This window comes from Bison bison, unplaced genomic scaffold (assembly GCF_000754665.1).
Source record: "Bison bison bison isolate TAMUID 2011002044 unplaced genomic scaffold, Bison_UMD1.0 scf7180017864155, whole genome shotgun sequence".
Lineage (NCBI taxonomy): Eukaryota > Metazoa > Chordata > Mammalia > Artiodactyla > Bovidae > Bison > Bison bison.
Window position 1 is genome coordinate 1,691,872 of NW_011494727.1, and position 18,186 is coordinate 1,710,057.

At 51.2% G+C, this 18,186-nt stretch overlaps 1 protein-coding gene across 1 annotated transcript; it reads right to left on the minus strand.

The window, feature by feature from the left end:
* Nucleotides 1-2,116: 2,116 nt before the first annotated feature.
* Nucleotides 2,117-9,952, minus strand: IDH2 (isocitrate dehydrogenase 2 (NADP+), mitochondrial). The gene is made up of 10 exons (XM_010841041.1): nt 9,825-9,952; nt 8,268-8,434; nt 7,607-7,767; nt 7,372-7,515; nt 6,384-6,520; nt 6,051-6,202; nt 3,586-3,698; nt 3,316-3,413; nt 3,149-3,241; nt 2,117-2,525 (listed from the first exon to the last, which is right to left on the minus strand). Exons 3-10 carry the CDS (start codon nt 7,748-7,750, stop codon nt 2,438-2,440), a joined length of 969 nt encoding a protein of 322 aa, XP_010839343.1. The 5' UTR covers nt 7,751-7,767; nt 8,268-8,434; nt 9,825-9,952; the 3' UTR covers nt 2,117-2,437.
* Between the last annotated feature and the right edge of the window lie 8,234 nt (nt 9,953-18,186).

An 18,186-nucleotide genomic window follows, 5' to 3' on the forward strand; every position in this document is an offset into this window, starting at 1 on the left:
CCCCACCCCCACCCCTGCCCCGTGCCTTGGACCTGGGCAAGGCTGAGAGAAGGAAGCAGCAGCACAACTCACAATCTGAGCTGGGGGGCGAGGGCGGCGGTCTCAGCAAGGCTCCAGTCCTCACCCTGCCCCGCCCTGCCCCAACCTGTTCAGAAGAGGCTCTTGAGGCCTCTCATGTGACTTGGAAACTCCTGGACGAACTCCATTCTAACTTATTTTGACATGTATACGAACCAACTGTTTTAGAAATTCCACTCGTGCAAAGCCCTACTGTGTTTTTATGTTCCTGTTTCAAAGAGAAGTTTACTTAGCAATAATTATAAATAAATGAATATTCTTTAGTGAGGTGACTGCGAGTGCTTCTTTCCATGGTTCTGGGTGGAACTGTTCTCACCCCTTCCCGGGAAGGAACCCCCTATGAGTACTTCATTCTCCAGGGGGCCCAGAGGAGCACCTGACCGTCCTTCCCACTAGAATGGCCACCTGCAGGGCTCTGAGCCCATGAGAAAGGGGTGCCGGCCAAGACCCCAGAATTCCTACCACTTGTAGAGAAAAGCTGCTTTCCCACCAACAGGCCTCCAGAACAGAAGCCAGCTCCTGGTGCCAGACTGGGCTTCAGAGGCTGTGTCTCCTGGGGAGCTGCCAGCCCTTGGCTGTTCACTGATGGGGAAGAAGGGCTGGAAACCTTGAGCTTCCCCCAGGAGCTGGTCCGGGCACAGCCAGCATGCCAGCCTTTCCTCTTCCAGCCCTGGGATTCCAGTGATGACTGGGAAAGAATGGGCTTAAAACACCTCCATGGAGATGGGCGCCTAGGAGCCCATCTCAAAGCTTCCAGGTATCTGGTTTCAGGAGCCTACAAGAGCCCGCCCAAATATGGGAAATGGACTTCGGGTTGCCAAGTGTTTATTTTTTTCAAGTCAAGACCTGAGACCAGGTATGGGCTTCCCAGGTGGTGTGGTAGTAAAGAATCTGCCTGCCAATGCAGGAGACACGGGTTTGATCCCTGGGTCAGGAGGAGGAAATGGCAACCCACTCCCAATATTCTTTCCTGGGAAATCCCATGGACAGAGGAACCTGGCGGGCTATAGTCCATGGAGTCACAAAGAGTTGGACACGACTGAGCACAAGACTGCACTTTTTTTTTTTTTTTTTTAAAGACTGCACTTTAACAGTAAAGGTTCTGGGTACCATCCTGGTCACAGAACCAAGACTCATAAGCCACACAGGATGGCCAAAAAAAAAAAAAAGTCACAACTCTTGCCCAGGACATTTAACACCAAAAGTAGAATATAATCCCTGCATAAAGCACAGCCCTTTAAATTGGATCTGTTTAGCTGTATTGCTTGCTTGCTTGCCAAGTCGCTTCAGTCCGACTCTGTGACCCTATGAACTGTAACTCGCAAGGCTCCTCTGTCCGTGGGATTTTCCAGGTGAGAATACTGAAGTGGGTGGCCATGCCCTCCTTCAGGGGATCTTCCTGACCCAGGGATCGAACCGCATCTCTTACATCTCCTGCGTTGGCAGGCAGGTTCTTTACCACTAGCATGTATAAACAACTCTATAATCTTAGTGTTCTAGTTTTGCCAAAGAATAGTGAAGAGGAGCCCGAGTCTGGGATTCAGTGGCCCGGACCAACCACACGGGAGCCCCACGCACACTCCCAGGCTCAAGCTCTAAGCAACCGTGGGCAAGAGAACTGAGGCGGTTACTCTGTGGGACCTGTTTTGAGGACTGAGAAACAGGCAAATCAAGAGGTCTGGAGACGTTTAGAAGGTTAAAACCAACAATGACAAAAAATATTGTTGGTTAAAACCAACAATAACAGCAACAACAAAACACAAAAAAGTATAACCAGAATCAAGTGGGAAGTGATTACTCTCAAAAAGGAGAAGAGGATATAGAAACCAGAACGTGCTGGGAAATCCCAGTGAACGCCCCACGAAGACCTGCTGCCCGGTCACCCCCCAGCCCCCGCACCCGGCCCCTGGACCGCAGAGGCCTGCGGCAGCCTGGGCATCCCAGTCCGCCCCTGCCGGAACCCACCAGCCCTTTGAAGGCGTCTGCCTCTTCAGCCCTGGCTGCCTCCTTCCCCTCAGGGACAAACACAGCAGACCTGTTTTGTGAAGAACTTTTTAGTAGCTAAATATGGCACCATGTGTCCCGAGGGCAATATAAATTACAGTATGCAAAAGATACCACCGGCTGAGGTAAAACACACTGTTTCTGCCTCACGTCACCATGAGGGGAAACACACAGATACTTTTAAAAACTTCTTGCTTATAAAAAAAAAAAAACGTCCCCTAGAAAGGCCTCCTAACAGGGGCTAAGAGGCTCACCCTCCGCCGCGGGGCGTGTCGGTCGGGGGGGCAGGGGGACCCCTGGCTGCCCACTCGCCTCCGGCCCGGCCAGCTCGGCAGCTGGCAGCAACCCTGGCCCGCTACTGCTGGCCCAGAGCTCTGTCCAGGTTGCTCTTGATGGTGTCCAGGAAGTCCGAGGTGTTCAGGAAGTGTTCGTTCAGCTTCACACTGTCGAGAGAGCACGTGCATGTGAGAGTGGTTCTGGCAGACACCGCCCCGCCGCTGCCGCCCCATCCAGGGCAGCGTCCAGACAGTAGGCTTCTCGTGCCGTTGTGCAGAGGGCTACAGGCCAGAGGCTACCTGGAGCGCACTGTCAAGAGGCCACAACGGGACTTCCCTGGTGGTGCAGTGGTTAAGAATCTGCACTTCCACTGCAGGGGGTGCAGGTTCAATCCCTGGTCGGGGAGCTAAGATCCTACATACAGCATGGAGTGGGCAAAAAAAAGCGGGGGAGGGGGCCACAGCAAACTCAGCAGGAACCCAGCGAGGCTTGGCTTTGCTTTTCCAGATTACAACAGGCAGCTCAGTAAAGCTCTTCTGAGAGAAGCCAGGAGGTGGTTGTGGCAGGGGATGGAAGGTTCTGAGCAGCCGGCCTAGGGACAGGGACCCATTCACTGAGCCTGGTGTGGGGAGGCTAGCCCCAGCCACCATCACTCAGGGCCATGGACCTGTCCTGTCCCCTGGCAGCCAAGCTGACTTAGGAAGAAGCCTCTACAAGGGACCCTGGACTACGATCCACCTGACCCTGAGCCCCCGGAAGCCCAGCCCTGCCTTGACCCCAGACCACTCACTTGCTGAGGCCGTGGATGCAGCCCGCCAGGTCCTTGGTCATGGCTCCGCTCTCCACCGTCTCGACACACACCTTCTCCAGGGTCTGGGCGAACCTGCAGGGCACGGGGCAGAGTGAGACCCCAGCTGTATGGAGCTGGAGCCCAGAACCTGCCCAGAACCAACTCACCTGATGAGGTCCTGGTTCCCATCCAACTTGCCCCGGTGTTCTAGGCCACGCGTCCAGGCAAAGATGCTGGCGATGGGGTTGGTGCTGGTCGGCCGGCCCTGGAGGAAGAGGTCGCAGGGGGATGAAGAGCCAAGCAGCCAATGAAAAGGCCCCTTGGACACAGATGCCCCCTCTAGACTGACAGGACCAGGCCCATGCACCCAGCCCTCAGGGCCAGTGGGCTTGGGCTCCAGGGATAGAAGGGCACGCAGCCACCGCCCTGGCACTCACCTTCTGGTGCTCCCGATAGTGGCGGGTGACTGTGCCATGAGCAGCCTCAGCCTCAATGGTCTTCCCATCCGGGCAGACCAGCACGGACGTCATCAGACCAAGGGAGCCAAAGCCTGGAGAGCAGGAAGACCCCCCTCAGTGCCAGCACCTCTCCTCAGGCACTTGTGTTGGGTCTCCAGGGCCCAGCACAGGGCAGGTGGCACTCAGAGGTGGTTCTCATTCACCTGCTGGCATACACCCACATCCCCTACCTCCACGTGCCCCAGAATCTATGGCCCCCCAGGGTGCAAGACTCCCCCTCCTCCAAAGTTCTACCCACCTACCCTGGCAGGTGACCAAGAGGCTCATTCAAGCAGGAAGAATAAAGCCTGTGGCCAGCTATTTTACAGTCATCACTTTATCTGCTCTTTTGAGTATGTGTGTTAGTTGCTCAGTTGTGTCCGACTCTTCGCAACCCCACACACTGTAGCTCGCCAGGCTCCTCTGTCCATGGAATTCTTCAGGCAAGAATACTGGAATGGGTTGCCATGCCCTCCTCCAGGGGATCTTGCCAACCCAGGGATCAAACCCAGGTCTTCCAAAATGCAGGCAGATTCTTTACTGTTTGAGCTACCCAGGAAGCTCTCTGCTCTTTTAGGCCACTTGAAAGTTTTACGATTTGGGACATCCCTGGTGGTCCAGTGGATAAAACTCATCACTCCCAAAGCAGGGGGCATAGGTTCGATCCCCGGTCACGGACCTAGATCCCACATGACGAAACTAAAGATCCCAAAGGGCGGCAACAAAGATCAAAGATCCTGTATGCCACAACAAAGACCTGGCACAGTCAAAAAAACAATAAATATTTAAAAATTTAAAAAGAGCTTTGTGATCTACTTCCAAATTTTTTCAAATCCAGATGTCAATGTTTACTATGGTCAAGGTCTCCTGGGCTTCAAAAGCACCCCACAGCACCATAATAAGAACTATAAATGCCCAAGAAAGAAAAAGTGGGCAACTTCTAGAGGGAAATTATTTGCCTAAGAATTTTTGCTGTTGGGGCAGAGAAAGGGGGATCCCTTCTCCATTTTCATGTGGGACCTTCATACTCACTAGTCCTTATACACTTCATGCCTTTCTCTTGTGTGCTAGGGCTTGTCATCCTTCCATCCTAGATAGGAATTGTTCTAGTGAGAGGGTCACACTGAACTTTTCAAAATAAAGTCGAAGGTTTTTATGAAGTACAGAGACCCTCTGCCTTTTCACTGCAGCCTGACATGGGTTTTACTTTTTCCTCATGGGAGCTAGACCTCGCCTCCCTCTCTCACAGAGCCTGGTTTCTCTTCCACTCCCTATGCATGCATGTTGCCTCTTCCCATTATCTTTCTTGCTCTCAGTCCCAATAAGATGACTGTATCTGTGCCTGCTCATTTGTATCCGACTGTCTGCGACCCCATGAACTGGAGCCTAGGTTCCTCTGTCCATGGGATCCTCAGGCAAGAATACTGAAGTGAGTTGCCATTTCCTTCTCCAGAGGATCTTCTTGGACCAGGGATTGAACCCTCGTCTCCTGCATTGGCAGGCAGATTCTTTACCACTGAATCACCTGGGAAGCCCCTCGTTCCCACTACAACTGAATATTTCTTTCTGTTCCTCCCTAATGGCTTTCTGCTGCAACTCAGCTTGTCTTTTAGGATGCTGTAGGGCTGGGGGGTTTGCCATCATCCCCCAATATTCTCCTATATCCACAAGATTTACTGTGCAGAACAAATTCTTTGCAATTTAAAGAGCATCTGGTTGTACTGGGTTGGCTAAAAACTTGGCCAAAGATGTTACAGAAAAACCTGAACAAACTTTTCAGTCAACCGAATACTTACTCCCATTTTTCTACTACAGCCAAACCTCGTCCAAATCTGGAGCCAAGCAGAGTCACCTGGCCCTTCCATGCGCTGTGCTGTGCTAAGTCACTTCAGCCATGTCTGACTCCTTGTGACCCCACGGACTGTAGCCCACCAGCCTCCTCTCTCGATGGGATTCTCCAGGCAAGAATACTGGAGTGGGCTGCCATGTCCTCCTCCAAGGGATCTTCCCAACCAAGGGATTGAACCCGTGTCTCTTGAGTCTCCCTCATGGACAGGAACATCTCCTACATGGATAGGTCCTTTCATGGATGGGAACAACCTCAGGGCTAACAAGCCTGGCCTTTAGGACCTAAATTGCTGTGTACTACTTACTCTGGAACAGCAGCCTCAGCAATACCCCAGTCCAAACATAACAGATGACCCTTCCTCACTCAGACACCAGAGAGCCCCTGGTCCATGTGTCTACAGCAGACCCTGTGATGAGCAGGCAAGCCCCAGTCCAGCTGCTCCACTGGAGCAGTTTCCTCCCAAAAGGGTGTGCAAACCAGCGCCCCGACTCCCGGCCCACCCTCTCTCCCAGCAAGGGAAAAACGACGGTCCACCCCATCCCCGCGGGGCGCGTACCCTGGGCCAGGATGTCCGACTGCACGTCTCCATCGTAGTTCTTGCAGGCCCACACAAAGCCGCCTGAGGACTTGAGGACCTGAGCCACCATGTCATCAATGAGCCGGTGCTCGTACCAGATCTTATGTTTGTCGAACTCAGTCTTGTAGTGCCTGGGAGCAAAAGGGCTTGTGGTGAGGAGAGGGCAGGAGGCTGACAGGTTGGGGAATCCCTCCCTGAGTCTCAGGGCCAAGACAGACACACTAGGACAGCCTCCCCGGGTGGGTAAGACTGAGTGGACCAGGAAGGAGGGTCATGGACTCCCTGGGAAACAGTAAAGGGAGAAGCCATTACTTCTCAAAGATGGCCTGGAAGATGTCCTTGAAGCGCCCGTCGTAGGCTTTCAGGATGGTGTTCTTGGTGCTCATGTAGAGTGGCCACTTCTTCTGGATGGCATACTGGAAGCAGCTGTGTGCAAAACCCGAGATGGACTGCAGGGAGAGAGAGGTCCCTGGAGTGGTCCCCCGGGCAGGCCCAGCCCTGGGAACAGCAGTCCCCTCCCCGCACTCGACCCAGGCAGTCAGGGTTCACCCAGCCCTCTGGAGTGAGGATTCCGTGGACAGAGCAGCCTGGCGGGCTACAGACATGGAGAGTTAGACACGACTGAGCGACGAACACTTTCACTTTTTATTTTCCTGGAGTGAGCATCTGCTGTTGCTGCTGGCCCAGCACCCTACTCCCAATTTCTAGGAGAAAGCAGACACCCAGCTTTACTTGGAAAAGCTATCACCTTCCCCATTTCCAAAACCATATGGCTAGGGTGGGGCCATGCCCTCAGCCCACCTACTTGTCTTTCCTGTGTCCCGGGTTTATCCAGTCAGAGCCCTTCCTCCCCTGGGCCTTCATGATTGGCTGGCAGATGGCCATGTGACCCAAGCCATCTACTTTTGCTGGAACCAGGAGCCAAAAAGGCTCTTTTCTGCCAGGATAGCCAGGTTGGCAGGGATAAGCCCGGAGCCAGTGTTGGCCATTTCTTCACGGCCTAAGAATGAGGCCAACCACAGAGGAAAGGAAAGCCAAGAAATGGGGGTAGGGAGGGAAAGAAGCACTTACCCAGTTTGCTGTAAACCAAGAGCTGACAACCAATATGCCCCAAGACGCACCCAAGAATGAGCACAGGATGCTAGGCGTACCATAGGGCCCCCTGAATACACTTAAAGATGCATTTGCTCTCAGGCCTCAGACCTTCAGGCCACCGACACAGGAAGAGTCAGAACCCCCAACCCGATGTGGCCGGAGACAGGACATAGGAGGGGGAGGGAGCCCAGGAGCCGCTGCTCACCTCATCCGTGTTATACATGCCCATGCCCACGCCACCAGCAGGAAAGTTGTACACCTCCCATTCCTTAGGGCCGCTGCCATCCTTCGGGGTGAAGACCACCTTGAATGTGCCAGCCCGGTCAACCACAAAGTCTGTGGCTTTGTACTGCAGAGACGAGAAGATGGCTCAGGCCCAGGGCTCCAGCTGGGGGCAGGTTGTCCCAGGCCCTCGGAGCCCCACTCCCACCGGGGCCAACCTGGTCGCCGTGGGCATGCCTGCCAATGGTGATGGGCTTGGTCCAGCCAGGGACGAGACGCGGGATGTTCTTACAGATGATGGGCTCCCGGAAGACCGTTCCACCGAGGATGTTCCGGATGGTTCCATTGGGGCTCTTCCACATCTTCTTCAGCTTGAACTCTATGAGGACAAAGAGGAAGTGGCCCCACTGCAGCCCAAACCTTCCGACCAGGATTTGAACCCTAAGCGGGAATGTAGCTAGAAGGGGGCTCCTAAAAACCACCCTGGGGAAGCAGCAGAGTCGAGAGTGGCCATGGGCGCTCCTGAATCAGATTTCTTAGCTTCAAGATCCAGCTGTGTCACCTCAGGCAAGAGCTCATAAAACGAAACCGTTGATAAAACCCCTGGCCTTTTGGCTTGTTGTGAGACTTAAATGCATGTTGTGTGTAAAGTGCCCAGAACAGTAGCTGGCACACGGTGAGCGCTCTGTCAGCCGTATCACTGCCGCTTCACGCTGGGCGGAACCCAGCCTGACGAACCTGGCAACACACAGCCTCAGTCCAGACGCTGTGCTTCCAGCCCCACCCGCCAGGCTCAGCCTAAGACAGCGACCCTCCCAACTCCCTTGTCCCCACCCCCCACCCGTCCCCACGCTGCCCCACCCCCACCCCCCTCCGCACCTTCCACACGGGGCCTCTCGGGGGGTGATGGTGGCACACTTCACAGCCACACTGTACTTCTGGGTGGCCAACGCGGAGTCGATGGTGACCTGATCATTGGTCTGGTCACGGTTCGGGAGCCCCAGGTCGAAATACTTTAGCTGGACGTCCACGTGGGGCAGGATGAGCTAGAAACAGACAGCCAGGGCCAGGCATCAGCCCAGATTGACTGGGATTCAGGGGCACCTGGGTTCACCCCGTGTGGAAGGGGAAGAGGAAAGACTTCTGGAGGGCTGGCCAAAGCTGGCAGGAAGCTGGGGCTCTGGAGAGAGGCTGGCAGATCAGGCTGAAGCCCCTTGGAGGGCTCTTCCCCAGCGTGGACCACATAAAACACCACCGATCCCCCGCGGTGGCCCATCAACTCAGCCAAACCCCACTCCAAACACATCTAGAGTTCTCCGAACAGCGGGTTCCCTCTCCTTCCCCATTCAGAAGCGGCAATTCTCAACCTTGTTCTTGGGGACAGACACACAAGGCGGGGGTCTTCACATGGACCGTGTATTCCCCTGGGCAGACCCAGCCCACAGAGACTCTGGAGCAGTCAAGCAGCCACCCTGGGAACCACGTGCAGTGGTGGCTCAAACATATCACTGTCCCCAACAGACACCACGCCACGACTCACAATGACATCCCCAGACCGCTAAGGAAAGGTTCATGATCCCTGCTCATCTTTCACTCCCTCAAGGGAGTGCATCGGAACGCAGTGGATCAAGACAACATACTCAACTGTACTTCAATAAAAAATAAATTAAAAACAAAAAAGAAACTCCTAAAGGATAAGTCAACCTGTGCCAGCTCTCTGAAAGGAGATAAATATGCAATCTGCAACATAGATTGAATTCCTCCAGTGTGTTTCTTATATTTCCTATATCTGTATATATGTGTTAATTAATCTGAAGAGTAAAACAAAAGCTTAATTTAGCCAAAAAAAAAGACATGATATGCGATTATGTTTAATCACATTCTTTAAAATGCTTTAACCTTGGTACAAGACAAAGATGGCTGAGGACAGTCCCGTGCCTGATCTAAGTCCACGCACCATGACTATTGAGACTGCATCACGGCTAAAGTCCATAGGCTGAAACGAAAAATTCCCTCATGATACAGTGAAGACCTGACACAGCCAAAAAAAGAAGTATTTTAAAAAATAATAAGAGCAGGGACTCCCCCGGTGATCCAGTGGTTGAGAACCTGCCTTCCAATTCAGAGGATGTGGGTTCAATCCCCGGTCTGGGAAATAAGATCCCACATGCTGTGGAACTGAGCCTGAGAGCCACAACTAAGACCCAATGCAGCCAAATAAATAAATATTTTAAAAATAAATAAAATAACAAGGCCCATGAGTGGTCTGGACATGACAGAAGGGTGGGTGGAAGGAGACAAATAGGGTTGCTCCTGCCCACCAGGGTGATGGGTGAATCCCGGGGACCTGAAGCAGGGCTCAGAAGACGGGAGCTGGGACTGATCACTGAGCCCAGCCAGCCATGTGCAAGGCCACCCACTTTGGGAGGGAACTACCTTCTCTTTGATGAACTGCCAGATAATACGGGTCATCTCATCGCCGTCCATCTCCACCACTGGCTTCGCCACCTTGATCCTCTTGTCGGCATCTAGAACCAGACACACGCACAGCATATCACAGCCGTGAGAAGAGGAGGTCGGTGGGAGAGCCCTTCTCCTCCTGGCCAGACCCACCCTTCACCACGCAGGGAGGCGTGTCAGCCAGGTCCCACTGCCCAGCATTCGCTCCCCCTCCTGCAGAAGCAGCAAGTGAATTATGTGCAGCCGGATGACTCACTCTCCAAAGATGTGCAAACAGATTTTTTTTTTTTAATCTAAAAAGGAAGAAAAATGAGACCCAGGGAGCATGGCTTGTGTCAGGGTCAGGATAGATCCCAGGGCCTTGGCTCAAGCATAGCCTCTGGATGCCCCTGTGGGCCAGACGGAGAGAAGCAGAAAGCAAACACAGGCTCCAAATATTTCTTCCCCCAGGGAACAAGATGGAACACGGCTGGCACTGCTCCAGCTCCTCCCAAGGTGCAGTGGGGACTTTGGACCTTCAGCAAGTCTGGTCTAAAGCAGGAGTGGCCCTGCAGAAACCTGTTGGACCTGTTGGGCTGTTGTAGAGCTAGCTCGCTTAATTTTCAGATGCATCTTCTATGAGTTAATGTGATGAGAGCCATCAATTTCTTTTAATGTACTTGCTGTTAAGTTGCCCAGTCATGTCCAACACTTTGGGACCCCATGGACTGCTGCCTGCCAGGCTCCTTTGTCCATGCATGGAATTCTCCAGGCTAGAATACTGGAACAGGTTGCCATTTCCTTCTCCAGAGGATCTTCCTGACCCAGGGATCGAACCCCCGTCTCTTTCTTGGCAGGTGGAACCTTCACTGCTGAGCTACCAGGGGAAGACCTTTAAATGTACTAAGGCTACCATAATCCAAATCCCTAAGGAGAGGTCCATTTGGGGCCAGTCCTAAAGGTTTCAGCCTCAGCTTGGGCTCCACTCAAGCTCTGAGCTTCAGGCACAGCAGCCTGTGGACACCACACCTCAGTGGGGGAGTTCAATGTCAAGACCACAGCAGGCAGCCCTCCCAGCTATGTATGCAAATGTCAAACCCTCAGAGACCACAGGGCCCGCTTATTTACAACCAGGTGTCGAGGGTAAATGGCCTTTCCTGAAACACCTCAACACAGCAGTGCCCACCCTTAAAGAATGAGGGGGGGGAGGAAAACCGACTCAGATGGTAAAGAATCCACCCGTCATACAGGAGACCCAGGTTCAATCCCTGGGTTGGGAAGATCCCCTGGAGAAGGGAAAGGCAACCCACTCCAGTATTCTTGCCTGGAGAATCCCATGGACAGAGGAGCCTGGCGGGCTACAGTCCATGGGGTCACAAAGAGTCGGACACGACTGAGCGACTAACCCTATCACTATCACCATTGATAACAGAGAGAGCAAGAGGCATTATTATCAAAGTCAAGTGTCAGCCTTCCTCAAAGCAACTGCCCAAAGGAGCTGGGAACAGGGATCGGAGGTGTGAGCCATAGCAGCAGAGGCTTATTTTGTTTGTGGGGTGGGTCTTCTTGTTTGTTTGTGGCTCATTTTGTTTGTGGGGTGGGTCATTTTGTAGTGGGTCTTTTTTTTTTTTTTCCTTTTTTTTTTTTAATGCTGTTTGGTGACCAAGGCTTAAAAAAACAGGCCCTTTCAACAACAACAACAAACCTGATTAATAAAGGGGCAAAGGACTTGAATAGCTATTTCTCAAAAAACCGTCAATAAGCTCATACAAATATGTTCAACATCACTAATCATTAGGGAAATGCAAACCAAAACCACAATGAGACACCACCTCACACCCCTTAAGACAGCTACTATCAAAACAAAAACAAAAGCCATAAAGTAACAAGTGTTGATGAGGATGGAAATTGGAACCCCTGTACATTGCTAGTGAGAATAGAAAATGGTGGGGCCACTATGGGAACCAGTATGACGGTTCCTCAAAAAATTGATTAAATAACTAAAAGCCGGGTCTCAAAAAGTTATCTGTGTAACCATGTTCACAACAGAATTATTCACAATAGCCAAGAGGTGGAAGCAACCCAAGTGTCCATCAACAGATGAATGGAGAAATAAAGTGTGATATGAACATTCAAGATGAGAAAAGAACCTTTTGGAAACTAACCCAGGATGTTTAAGAAAAAACTTTTCGCCAAAAAGTTAAACTATGTTCATGATTCTGAGTTTTTTCCAAAACTGAGCCCCACACAACTTAAACATGGATGTACTTGCTTTCAAACTAAAAAAGGAAGCGCTTCCAAGTTTCAGGGATGGATCTGGCCCTACCTCAATAGCCTTTGCCACTTGTTCTTTTGTTTCAAATTCCACAATGGTAAATTCCCTTTGGATCAGACTTACAATGTGGTATACTTATATAAACAACATCACCACCTTTCCCAAATAACTTATTTGTTTTTGAGAAGAAGATCTTTAATTTAAAAAGCTTCTCTATTGGAATGGATAAAGAAGATGTGCTACATATATACAATGGAATATTACTCAGCCATTAAAAAGAATGAAATAATTTGCAGCAACATGGATGTACCTAGACAGTGTCATACTGAGTGAAGCAAGTCAGACAGAGAAAGAAAAACATCGTATGACATCCCTTATATGTGGAATCTAAACAACACCGTCAATCGGCTATATCCCAATACAAAATAAAAAGTTAAAAAAAAAAGTTTTTCTTATTTTATTTCTAATTACATGCATTATTACTTTTGGAAATTACAATGCAGCTAGTAGCAGAGACTTATTCAACCCATTAAGTCAAACTGGGGACCTCATAAACTGTAACAACTATAACAATTCTCCATAAGTATATGACAAAGCCTTATATGCCTGCTCCTATGGAAACTTTCGGAGAAGACAATGGCACCCCACTCCAATACTCTTGCCTGGAAAATCCCATGGACAGAGGAGCCTGTTAGGCTGCAATCCATGGGGTCACAGAGAGTCGGACACGACTGAAGTGACTTAGCATAGCATGGAAACTTTATGTAGTACTCAAATACTTTTTCAATTCAGCTGTGACTAACATTTTTGGGAAGTAACTCATAATAAATTAGAAATAGTATTAAGTATGTAAGGATTTAATAACTATATCACCCAAGCTTTTCACAATTCCTATACCTGACTCAGAAGAACAATACATTTTAATCTGAATATTTTTTAAAATGTGCTATATATAGACAACGAAAGCCTATTCAGCCTTAAAAAGGAAGGAATGCTGACACGTGCTAAACGTGGAAAAAACTTGAGGACATCCTGCTAAGTGAAGCAAGACAGTCACACAAAACACAAATATTGTCCGATTCTACTTACATGAGGTACCTAGAGTGGTCAGAATTACAGAAACAGAAAGTAGAATGGTGGTTACCAGGGGCGGGGGCGGGGAGGAAAGGAGGCAGAGTTGTTTAATGGGTACCGAGCTTCAGTTTTGCAAGATGAAAAAGCTGTGGAGACTGCTGAACAACAAGGTGAGTGTATTTTACTCCGCTGAACTGCACACATGAAAATGGTTAAGGTGGAAGTTCTTCTTGTGCAGTTTTACCACCGTAAAAAAATAAGAAATTAAAAAATGCTTTTTAAACCAGTTTAAACCAGTTTAAAAAAAAAAAAAAGATTATACATAAAAATCCAGTCCCTCTTAAAGAAGGAGTCACTTCATCCCACTGAGCCCCTGCTCGCCCACAGCAAGGATGAAGGACAGGCTGATAGAGGTCAGCCTCTCCCTCTGTCCGAGCCCTGCCACGTGCCCTCCAGAGCACCCCAAGGCATCTGAGTTTGAAAGCTTGCCTATTGTTTAGCCACTATGGTGGAGACAACCCCACCATCTGCCTCTCTCTGGGAGACAGGTGGTGACAGGTGACCTGAAATCCAAGTAACAGTCACCATGAAATCTTCAGATGACCCACTGCACAAATACTATCCTCTTGGGCCGAGTGTAGGATGGAATTACACCAGTCCCAAGAGGTCCGTTAGGCCAACTCCCAGCCAGGGAACATGGAGTAAGGATTTCAAAACCCAGCCCGGGTTTCAGGATCTACTTGCTGCTCAAGTAAAGAGATCTAGCTTCTGGGCTAAAGGGCCCTCCCGTGACAGGCACCCCTCACCCGCCTCTGTCTACGTAACTGGTTGCACCACATTCCCACCCACGCTCCTGTCAGCAGAGAGACCTAGTAGAATGTCGGGGGAAGCCCCCAATTCCTGAGGGTTCAAGAAGGCTGGGCAGCAATTCCAGAAGAGGCTCTAGCATTTTCTTTGGTGTCCTCCTTCACGCCTGCCTTTCTCTTGCATCCATGTCCAAACCATCACAAACATTCTACCGGCTCTTCCTACAAAATAAGCCCAGAATCCAACTGCCACCAAGGTCCAAGCAACCCTCCTACCAGGTCCCTGATGCTAGCAACGGTCCTGTTAAAATGTAAATCAAGTTACACTCCTCTCAAAGCCCTGAAAAGCCTCCTCTTTCACTCAGAAAAGGCCAAAATCCTCCAAAGTGGCCTACAAGCCCCCCCAACCCCCACAGCCTGATCTCATCTCCCATCGCACGCTCTGAGCCAGCCTGACTTTCTGCTTCTCCAACAAGCAAAGGTACCCTCCTGCATCATGGCCTTGGCATCAGCAGTCCCTCTTCCCCTGAACACTAAACGGCCTGTTTTCATTCCCTTATTCCCTCAGTACAGTAAGTCCCCTACGTATGAACTTTCAAGATGCAGACTTTCAAAGATTCGAACATGCATCTGGTTCCAGCAAGGAACCGGAACCCGTGCCACCAGCATCCGGCGTGAGCGACACCGCAGCTTGCCCTCCGTCTCATGTTGCTGACGACCCTTCCGCTCTACCGTCTCCCACCTCCACTCAGTAACTCTTCGTGCCTGTTCACTCGATGCCAGCACCTGTGTGCCAGTGTTGTACTGTACTCCTGTACTTTTCAAGGCACTGTTCTGTACAATTAAAAATGTTTTCTTTATTTTTTTATGGACCATTCATGTGAAAAGTATTATAAACCTATCACAGTACAGTACTAAATAGCCCATTGTGTTAGCTGGGTACCTAAGCTAACTTTGTTGGACTTACGAACAAATGGGTCTTAGGAACAGAACTAGGTCGTATAGGAGACTTACTATCCTTCATTCACTGGGGTCTTACCTGGCAGCCCTACCCAGACCTTCGCCCGTATCTTTCTGCCTTATTTGTTCTCCTTGGCTCTTGTCACGTACATCACACTAGCCAACTTCGACCTTGTCTACTGTCCTTCCTCACATTAGGATTTAAGCTCCATAAGTCTTTGTCCCTTATGCCCAGCTCTGTCCCCAGAGTGTCCCTGGCACAGTGCCTGGCACATAGTAGAAGCACAATATTTGCTGAAGTCCATGAATGAATGTCAAGCTACGGTCAGTTCAGTCTGGTCAGGGCTGCCCTGTCATAACCTACTCTTTGGTCAGAAAGTTACTCCATCCCCTCCCCCATCCCGGGATGCCTTACCACACAGAGGCCGGTGAGTTCTCACCACGAAATGGCACCAGACCATCACGAATGTACTTGGGTGGCCAGGTAACGGGCTGGAGTAGCTCACAATTTATTGCGTTAATATTTGCCATCTGTTGGCATTTTAAACATGGGTTTACAGAAGTGTAAACTCCAGAGCAAGTCACAAGGCTGACTTCCTGTAATCAGAGAGCAATTTCCAACACCCCATCCTGGAATCAGTAAAAGAGGCCTCAGCTTTCCATAAAGGATCTGGGGGACAGGCCCCAGGCCCTTCCAGAAGTTTTTCTTTAAAACCTACAGGGCCGAAACATGACCACCCAAAACACCCTGGATGGGGTACGTGCATGCTAAGTCGCTTCAGTGTGTCCAACTCTTTGCAACCTTATGGATGTCAGGCTCTTCTGTCCATGGGATTCTCCAGGGAAGAATACTGGAGTGGGCTGCCATGCCCTTCTCCAGGGGAGCTTCCCAACTCGGGACTCAACCTGCATCTCTTATGTCTCCTGCATTGGCAGACGGTTTCTTTACCCCTAGCGCCACATCTGCGGAGAAGGCAATGGCACCCCACTCCAGTACTCTTGCCTGGAAAATCCCATGGATGGAGGAACCTGGCGGGCGCAGTCCATGGGGTCGCTAAGAGTTGGACACGACTGAAGCGACTTAGCAGCAGCAGCAGCAGCAGCAGCGCCACGTCTGATGGGGTAGCTATGGTCTTATCTGATGCAGCTGAAACAAGGCTCAGTGGAGAACACGTAAGAACACTACTGATAGGTCTGCACAACTTCGAACAATTGTTAAATAATTTCCTCTGAAATCTAAAAGGGTAAACAAGTCACCAAGATCTGAAGCAGGTCATGGAGATCTGAAAAGTTGAGGAACAGGGGGGTGAGGAAATTAAGAAGTTCCAAGGCTAGGAGCGGAGCGAAGGAAGGCCAGATAAAGTTCCCGCTGAGCGGTTGAGAAGAGCCCATCCTCACTTCCCCAGGCGAACTTATCAAAACCACCACCAGCAGGAGGCCTGTGAGTTGCAAAACTAGAAAGAGACACGTGTGGGAATTACCCGGCAGCAAAAACACAAGAGTATTTTAGCCAAAGCATATTCTTTTCTTGTCATCAAGGGGAATGCCAAGTATTCTGTCTCCAGCAGCGTTGCCAAGTAACAAGCTAGCAGAGGTCACAACTGTACGGTCGCATGCATGTCCAACTCAAACACCAGGCTTTCTCCTCATTAATAACTAAACCCCTCTTAGGGGCTTCTGAAAGGACCTGCCACTGGCTGCTCTTTTTACATGTTACCAAAATTCAAGCCCCCAAAGGGGCTCTGTTTTCTTGTTTATGTGGTTTTTTTTTTTTAATTTAATTTTGTTTTTTACCATATGTGCAGAAGAAAAAATAAAAGGGAGAAGTGGCGAATGTATCTAACTCCTGCCATATTTTGCTGAAGGTGGTGCCATATGGGAAACTTTGTCTGGGGTCTGGGGACCCATGGAACCTTGAGTTGCAGGGCTGGCTCCTTAAAGACAAATTCCACGAGTATACAAAAACAGAAATGCCCCTTTCTCCTTGAAAGGAGAGGGCCGGGGCCTTTCTGGGTTCTGGTCAGCTGCTCCCACACTAGGTTAAAGATTACCTACTCCAGCAGTAAGACCAAGTTGCCTGGGCCCCACCCCCTTGTCCTCACTCCAGGGGGCTGCGGGCCAGGCAGGAGAGGGGTTTCCATGGCAACAGGCAGTAGCCAGGGCCAAGGGACCCACATTGTTCCCTGCCTTTTGCAGCCTGCGATGGACAGCCAGGGGGCAGACCAATGTCAGAGGGGCAAGCCTGCCTTGGTAATGGAAGTTCAGGCTGCTGCTGCTGCTGCTGCTAAGTCACTTCAGTGTTGTCCGACTCTGTGAGACCCCACAGACGGCCGCCCACCAGGCTCCCCCGTCCCTGGACGCCCTACTTATCAAGACTACTGTCGTTTCGGGACTTCCTTGGTGGTCCAGTGGCTACGACTCCGTGCTCCAAATACAGGGGGCCCCAGTTCGATCCCGAATAAGGGAACTAGATCCCATATGCCGAAACGAAGACCTGGCAAGGCCAAAAAAAAAAAAAAAAGACTACTGCCGTCTCTCCGAAGCAGTGGACTAAGGGTACCACAGAAGTTATGACGCACGATTTGGAAAAGTGACATTTTGGTTCGGTTGCCAGGTCTCCTGGTCGGGTGAGCTGGGCAGGGCCCAGGAGTGGCGCGGGAGCCGGCTGGCGAGAAGAGGCCGGTCAAGCCAAGGACAGGCCCCAGGATGGAGCTTCAAGTGCGTCGACAAGGAGAACGGGGGCGTCCAAACAAAGCGAAAATAAAAAGGACACTCCTCCAGCTGTAGCCTAAAAGGCTCCAAAAATAGCCGACGAGTGCCTGACAGCGAGCAGGGGTTACCTAGCGCCCAGGGTGAGAAGGAAGGGGAAGTGGCTGCCTCCTCCCTCCCCTCCTTTGTCTGATCGGGGACCGCACCGAGACCCTCCCTCTCGCTGGGGAACGGGCCAGGCGCTCCGGCACCCACTCGGTTGCTTTGTCTCCCTCCAGGAGCGCAGGGCGGGCAGGATACCCTCTGAGCCCGGGATACCCCCAGAACCCCCTGCGGGAAAATCTGGGGGCACAGGGCTGCAAGGGCCGAGATCGCCCCGGGCTACCAGTTGCCACCTTTCTTCAAGTCCCCACCCCTGCGACTGGCACAGCCTGGAAGGTGGGGCAAGGGAGCAAGCCCCCGTGCGCCGGCTCTTTGTGTGCTCTACCCCGCCGTCCCCGGCCCGCGGGCGTCCCGGGTTGCGCTCGCTGGTCCC

What these genes read in the sequence shown, in the direction of transcription:
- IDH2 (XM_010841041.1), bottom strand. Translation starts at nt 7,750, where the DNA reads ATGTGGAAGAGCCCCAATGGAACCATCCGGAACATCCTCGGTGGAACG. An exon ending in TTCCAGGCCATCTTTGAGAA is followed by an intron (nt 6,203 to 6,383) that starts GTAATGGCTTCT and finishes TTTTGCTCCCAG; the next exon opens with GCACTACAAGACTGAGTTCG. An exon ending in GTCGGACATCCTGGCCCAGG is followed by an intron (nt 3,699 to 6,050) that starts GTACGCGCCCCG and finishes CCTGCTCTCCAG; the next exon opens with GCTTTGGCTCCCTTGGTCTG.